General features: G+C 38.4%; 1 protein-coding gene across 1 annotated transcript; it reads left to right on the forward strand.

Moving 5' to 3' along the window:
- Positions 1-1,102: 1,102 nt before the first annotated feature.
- Positions 1,103-7,649, forward strand: LOC127765281 (putative MO25-like protein At4g17270). Its single transcript, XM_052290145.1, has 11 exons — positions 1,103-1,289; positions 1,941-2,105; positions 2,184-2,302; positions 2,601-2,675; positions 5,630-5,723; positions 5,824-5,883; positions 6,138-6,203; positions 6,278-6,376; positions 6,714-6,758; positions 6,986-7,088; positions 7,252-7,649. The coding sequence occupies exons 1-11, from the start codon at positions 1,179-1,181 to the stop codon at positions 7,323-7,325; spliced, it is 1,011 nt and encodes a 336-aa protein (XP_052146105.1). The 5' UTR covers positions 1,103-1,178; the 3' UTR covers positions 7,326-7,649.
- Positions 7,650-7,868: the final 219 nt, after the last annotated feature.

The following is a 7,868-nucleotide window of genomic DNA, read 5'->3' on the forward strand; positions in this document are numbered from 1 at the left end:
ATATCTGTAATTTTGTGAAATTTACTCAATAACTTATGGTGGTCTAGGAGTGAGCAGAAACTAGCCATGCAAACAAACATAACTACATGACTAGGTTACTCAACCTATCAATTCTCGGAGAAGCTAAGATAAAAAAAATGCAAGGAAAACAAGAAAAACAAAAGTTGGAGATCACATGTTCTTTTGCATGTCAACGGGGGCAAAGACAAGTCTAGAGTAGCTACTATGGCTTAAGCCATAGTCTTATCTCCAAAATTAAGTTTAGATCCATTTAGATCACAAGTAAATTTATGAGAAAATCAACAACCTATCAATTAAGCTATAGCTTACTCTTAGGCTTCAATAATTTCTAGCTCCGCCACCGCATATCAGATGCATCAATATAGAAGAGCTTTACCGTAAAGGCAATATGGCATGAACCTATTGCCCGTTGGCCCTCTTTCGGCTATTATAGGACCATATATTCAACTATATATTGTGGTTTCGATGAATAGGACCATATATTCAACCATGTATTGTGGTTTAGACGAAGGTTGAATATATGGTCATATTTGTCGAAACCATGATATGTGCACTCCTACTGCTGTTGCTTTTTTTTCTTCTTCTGTAAATCCGGTTTGGATGCTGATGTTCACAATTTTCTTTGACTATTTGTACACATGAAGTTGTGTAGTAATTCTCATTGAACCAAGACATCATTAAGCATATGCACCTATGTTATGCTGGAGCATGACTTATGCTTATATTTATAAGTCAAAATTTAAACTTTAGAACTTAAAGTTTGAATTTGATTTTTTTTCATTGTAGTTTATTTGACATCATTTTCATTTGAGTCGTTAAGAATACATATATAAAAGTTTTCCTCACGAATGATATTTTATTTGCTAATAAGCGATTCGGATAAGCATTTGAATAAACAAAACAATGGGTAAAAAACATCATCGAAAGGAAGAGAAGAGAAACCAAAAATAAAAATAAAAAGGGAAAAAAAGAAGCAAAAAAGTTAAATAAGAGGGGGTTAAAGGCAAAACGGCCCCGGGCGGGGGTTGCCTTGCCAATAAGAAAGGGCCATCGCAGCCGCCTCTCTGACCCGCGATAGCATAGCAACACCGTAATTCCGTTCCGTTCCGTTCCGTTCCGTCGCCCCCCCCCCCCCCCGGGCGGCGAGGGCGAGGGCGATGTCCTTCTTCTTCCGCATGGCGTCGCGGCTGCGGCCGTCGACGCCGGAGGAGGTGGTCCGCTCCATCAAGGACTCCTTCCAGGCCCTCCACACCAAGAACGGCGCCAGGGTAAAAATCCCCCTTCTCCTCTCCTCTCTTATCCTCTGTTTTTCCTCTTCTCTTCTTGGCCCGCCGCTCGCCGCCGCGTCCGACGATCAAGGCAGGGGATCCGTGCGTGCCCGATCCCGGATTAGCCCCCTTCATCACGCATGCAGCTGGAGGTAGACCAAAACCGGCGATCTTGCTGCCCGTTGGTCGGATGGTAAAGACTTTTCTTGCCTCGGCGTGAGGATCATTTCTTCGTAATTGAGGGGCACCTGAGCCTTTTAGCGGTGAGATTGCTAATTGCGGCCTATTGTTGGCGAGATTATCTCTGGGCATGTCAGTATATGTTTAAGTGGGGAGATGCAGCGTTATTCATTGTAATTCTCGAACCAAAGGTTTCAGCAAACCTGGTGATAATAGTACGAGTTCCTTTTTTGTGCTTTTTTTTTAAGTCTTGTGGTTGTGGCAGAATGTGTAATTGTGTATTATTTCGGTAGATTGTTCAATGGTCCAGAAACCAGTGAATTTTAGATCAGGATGATTGTAAGGTTTGCTGTGCTCAGTCATGTCATGATATTGTTCATCATGTTTGTTCACTCTATTGTGAAGATTTCTTGTACTGCTGTACATAGTTTGAAATTCCGAATGCATCCTGATTCACTTTTTTAACATTAGGCTCTAGAAGAGGTTGAGAAAAACCTCTTGTCATTGAGGCAAATGCTGTCTGGTGATGGAGAAGCAGAAACAAATCAAGAACAAGTCTTGCAAATAACCCTTGAGATTTGCAAGGAGGATGTCCTTTCCCTCTTTGTTCAGAATCTGCCTTCGCTTGGTTGGGGAGTAAGTGTTTTATCACTTAAAATCTGTTTGCATTCTCCATTTAACCAGCCTGTTGAAATCGTTAGCTCTGAATTGCAGGTACGAAAAGATCTGGTTCACTGCTGGTGCATTTTGCTCAGGCAGAAGGTTGATGAGAGCTACTGCTGTGTGAAGTACATTGAGAACCATCTGGAGCTTTTAGATTTCCTAGTTGGCTGGTAACACATCAATTTCTTGACTTAATATCACAGATAATCTTTCGAACTTCTAGTACAATTCTGTAGTAATAACATGATCGTTCAGATATTTACAGGATATTGACTACTCACGGCCTTTAGTCAGTCAGTTGTCACATTTTCTCCTTTATAAACTTTTGTAATTGTTGGTTATTGCTTTAGCCATAGCGTACATTCAAAGTGTCCTGCACTTTGGAGCCTAGCTTGTGGTTTCTTGGTCATTTTCTGCCTACAGTGTATCTTTTGAAGGATAATTATAATTGATCAACTCTTGTGACAGCTACAAGAACTTGGACGTTGCACTGAATTGCGGGAACATGTTGAGAGAATGCATAAAATACCCAACACTTACAAAGTAAGGGTTTAAAGTTTCCATTCAGTTGGGACATTATTCTGTCTTGCAATTTTACTAACATTATCGTGCCTGCCTTTATTTTACATGATATGTGGTTAATCCTATATAAATGTCTAAGGTATGATATTAAATGAACAAGTGCTTGAACTGTTGATTTTTTTTTTCGTTTGCTACGAACTCTCTGGTTTTAAATGACAATGAAACATAAAAATGGCTTATTATTTAATGGCAGTAATCATGAAAAACAGAATTCTAACATCATGAAAGTGATTTCCTATGTTTGTGCCTGTTACTAAAAAACCACTGTTGCACCTTATGCATTGTTAATTTGTTATATAATATTTATGTTACTAGACATGTCTTTGTTTCTTCAATAGTATTATTATATTGGTAGGCTAATGTTTCTTCACCAGAATTATAAGTCTGTCACCACTTAACGTTTCAAAGCAGCTTTGCACGCTCACATCCTTCCGATTTTTTTATTTATAAGAACTAATCCTTCACAAATTAAATAAGTAGTAATTATCTGTGGGATTTACCAAAGTACTAAGGACGCTATTGTCATCAGCGTCCAGGTGTGGACGCTGTTAGAATACACGTCCAGCTCGGGACGCACTTCCTAACAGCGTCCACAGTCTGGTGCGACCCAATGTGCCTTACCACACCGGCCACTGCAAGCGCTTGTTGACATCTTCTGCTAGCGAGCCTTCGTGTTGTCCTAAGCAACGTTAGCTCGATCACTTTGTTGGCGATTGAGCATGTTTAATTACTTAATTATATGCTATCACTGCCTTTGAAGTGCCCACGCATGCGTTAGCTTTTTCTTTATCTGGTCCGGCTGCCTCTAAAACAGATATATAGCTTGTTGTTGGATCAATCAATTTGTAGTTATATATAGGTATGTCGATTCATTTTAATAGCGCTGCACATCGTATCAACGTAATATGGTTCTAGATAAATTATACTCATATATTTCAATAATCCAGCCAACTGTGTCAATTACAAAGACAGGACAAACAATCTGGATAGATACAATGCGTTCTTGCATCAACCAGGCAAACAAAACGATTCAAACCAAGTATATATCCGGACACTAGATAAGTTCTTATACATACGAAGAAACATCCACAATCTAAAAAAGCTCACTTAAATATATAAGCTAGTTGCACTGTGCTTCTTGAAACTTTTCTTGGCACTCAACTACTTGTGTTGAACTTCCCGAAAACGTAAATCAAACGAAAATGTTAGTTTTACCAAGATGAAGTAAGGCAGCTAGCTGATTCTCACAGAGTTACTATTTGTTTTGTTGAGTCACTAGCTTGGCCTCCGCTATCTTCTGTGTGGGCACTCCTATCTCCATGCTCTATACTGCAATCTTTTCCTGAGTATACCCAATAGTCAAATACTTCATTGTATTGATAATTTTGGAGAACTTGACGTTTAAATGCAAAAAACTGAGTGCAAAAAGAAGTTGAAGAAATAGAGTAGACTAAAAACATTTCTCGTATTCTGAAATCTTTATACTTTGCGTGCTGACCATGAGGCATCCATATAACAAATCACTGAGATAATTAGTAGTCATGCACCTCTGGTAGTTTGTATTTTCATAAACGCTTTCCTGTGCTAGACATTTCACAAAAGTTAGTAACATTACTATTAGATTCATCTTCCATGTTGTACATATGAAAAGGAAGTATATAGCATAAGAGTCGAGTATAATTATAAAACTGAATATATCATCAGTTCCATTTATGCATGGAAGTAGTATCGACTGTATGGACTGCTGTTGTAGGACTAGCACATATATAAGGACTTTGAAAGACACTAGGAACCAGATCCAATCAAACATTTTAGTAATGTGATGGTCAGGTTAATATATATACTCAATACAAAAGGCATGAATTAATGAACCTTCGAGAACACCTTAGGTCTGAATCCCTCATGTTCCTCTGCAGCTAGAAATGGGATGTGTTTCATGTAATAATCCTGATATCAAAATTCAGTATGATAGAGCTTATTTCTGTGCTCTGCAGAAATTAGTGACCAGCATATTGGAGATCAGTCCATCAACAAACGAATATCAGAAGGCAGGAAAAATGCATGATGTCACCTGCATCTTGGCAAAGAGTAGTATGAACAGGATGTCAGGATTAACTTCAATAAGTGAGATTAAGGTGCACTTGGAAAGGATTTTATGCCTTTTCAGATCTCAACAGAACCATGGCACCACAAACAACAATAGTAAATCTATCAGGATGAAACAATCTTATTGCTGAAACAATCGACCACACAAAAAACCTGACTAGGGTCCGCATAGAGGACATCGCTGTCGAGCGGTCACTGGTGGCGGCGGCCTCCGGCGCAAGGAGGCAAATGACAGCGGTGCGCCGCCTGCGGCGACGCGCAACAGCTATCTGGGGTGGAAGCGGACGGCGGAGGCGATGAGAGCAGGTTCCGCCACTGGATTGGAGGAGGAGGGCAGCGGCAGCGGACAGGAGGCGCCGTGCCGCCGCTGAGAGGGTCGAGACGAGACGGATTCTCTTCTCGATTTATTTTCGATTTATTTTCCCCTTTTTGATTTTCTTCAAATGATAATAACCGAATGTTGAACGAGGCTGACGGGATGCTGGACGTCGTTCAATACAACGTCCAGGTCTGGACATTGTTACGAAGAGCGTCCATTCCTGGACGCTATAGCGCTTAGCGTCCATCCTACAATTAAAATTTCCCTCTATCATTTACTAGATATTTAATTAATAGGTTGTTAATTATTATATATAAAAAAATGGGCACATCCTTACCACGCGCACAGAGTATGTAGTATAACAGATTAACAGTACAGAATTACCTGAAGTAGAAATAATTAATAAGAATTACCTGGATTAGAAAGAATTAATAATCATAATAATCATTTTATTAATTTGCATGAATTTGACTTTGTCGCCCACTTTCAGATACATATTGGATTCCAGTAGCTTCGAACTGTTTTTTGAGTATGTGGAGCTGCCAAACTTCGATATTGCTTCTGATGCTCTGAACACCTTCAAGGTAAATCCAAAGTTTCAGATTTACAAGTACAGAAACTAAAGAATTATATTGGAGGTCGAAGAATCAAGATTGATGGTTGTTCTTGACAAGATGGTTGCAGGATCTGCTTACCAAACATGAAACAGTTGTTGCTGAGTTCTTGAGTTCCCACTACGAGCAGGTGGTCTGAAATATACTCTATTTTCATGACAGAAAAATAAAACAACAAAATTTTCTTGTGAGTTTTTTAATATATATATTATTGATATTCCAGTGGATCAAAACGATTGCATTGCATGCCAACTGTTGTTTGCCAAATGACCTACAAAATCTGTTTTCCAACTTTGCGAAAACCTGAATCGTATTACTAACATACTTGAGAAGTTGAGATATTCCATTTGTTCTGTGTCTTTCTGATTGTATAATCTTGTACAGTTCTTTGAACTCTACACAAGGCTCTTAACATCACCTAATTATGTAACAAGAAGACAATCAGTGAAGGTTAGACTACGTTCAGCCGTTCTTTGATCATCATTCAATTTATATGAAATTTAAAGTGATCTATCTTGTCTCAGTTCCTTTCGGAATTTCTGTTGGAGGCTCCAAACGCTCGAATAATGAAGCGTTATATTACGGAAGTTCGTTTCTTAAATATTATGATTACTCTACTGAAGGTATTCTTTATAATCTTCTTACTATTCATTCATAAACTATTTAACAACAGACTATGGTAGTAAGCCAGTTACATCCTTTTGTTTGAGCATTTTGCTACTCTTGAACACAAGTTTCTACCCCTTATCTGAAGAGCACCAGCGGTTGTCCTCCTTCCATACATAGAAGTACATAAAAAAGATATGTTTATTTTAAATAAATTGTTGCAGATCTTCTGAAACCATCAAGTGAACAAATCTTCGCATTTATTTATAAGTTAACTTTCTGCATAATAGTCAAAATTTCCATTGATTTTTTTTGGGGGTCTTCCATGTCACTACTAACCTGCAGCCTTTGTAGGATTCAAGCAAAAATATCAGAATATGCGCCTTCCATGTTTTTAAGGTATTATATTTGATTGTGTGCATATTCTGTAGGTACATAATATGAAGTACACATAGGATAAATTGATGTGCACTCAAACAAAACGACACATAAACACGCACAACAAGGCCTGTTTAGTTTGAATATTCAAAAATTTCTGTTACATTGATCAGAATGTAGTAGTTCAGTTAAGATGATGCTGAAAAATTGAAAAATTGATGGGTTCTTTTTTCTTTGTGATACCACAGGTTTTTGTTGCCAATCCGAACAAGCCTCGCAGTATCATCGAGGCTTTGATCGAAAATCGCAGAGAACTGCTGAAGCTACTCCAAAATCTTCCTACAAGTAAAGGTAGCCGCGGCGCTTGATTGTTTGATATGCTATTATCTCCACTTCGGTTCAAATTCAAAAGGACCGAAATTGTTTTCGCTAAAGCACCATAAGGTCATACCAGTTATGTAAGGAAATGTTTTTTGGATGTGTTTGATAGAACTGATTTCACTTCATTTCATAGGCGAAGATGAACTTGATGAGGAGAGGAATCTAATCATTCAGGGGATTCAGAAGCTGGCCTGCTCATCAGCATAGACACTTGAATTAATGGAATAGCTGGTTTAGGGAAACTGCCTTTACTGAAAATACATGACAGGGTGTGCATATATGAATTGCGTCTTTTTGGAGTTTGAAATGAAATAGTTGCAAATAGATGCACAATACAAAATGAGTGCAACGAATTTTGTTCTTTAGGGACAGTACTAATGTTGATATGTTTTTTTCTCTGTTATGTGTTGTGTACTGCATATTCACAATCTAGATTGTAGAGCACTGTTGATACTAATGGGTTACAGTTTCTGAGAATACGTATGATTTACGTATGATTCAAATTCAAATTCCGTCACAAAAACAATTAAATTCAGCTTCCAAAACCCTGAGATGACATGCATGGTTGGAGTGATTGACAAAATCTGAATTCATGCAACTACCAAGTTACCCCCAAGGAAGAATCCGAAAGGTAGCAAAAACATGATAATGGGAAGATTCAATCGTAGTCTCATTCAGAATTCAGAAATCAATATATTCAACCGTATAGTCTCATTCAGAATTGAAGATTCAATCGTAGTCTCATTCAGA

Source organism: Oryza glaberrima, chromosome 3 (assembly GCF_000147395.1).
Source record: "Oryza glaberrima chromosome 3, OglaRS2, whole genome shotgun sequence".
In the NCBI taxonomy this organism is placed as follows: Eukaryota; Viridiplantae; Streptophyta; class Magnoliopsida; order Poales; family Poaceae; genus Oryza; species Oryza glaberrima.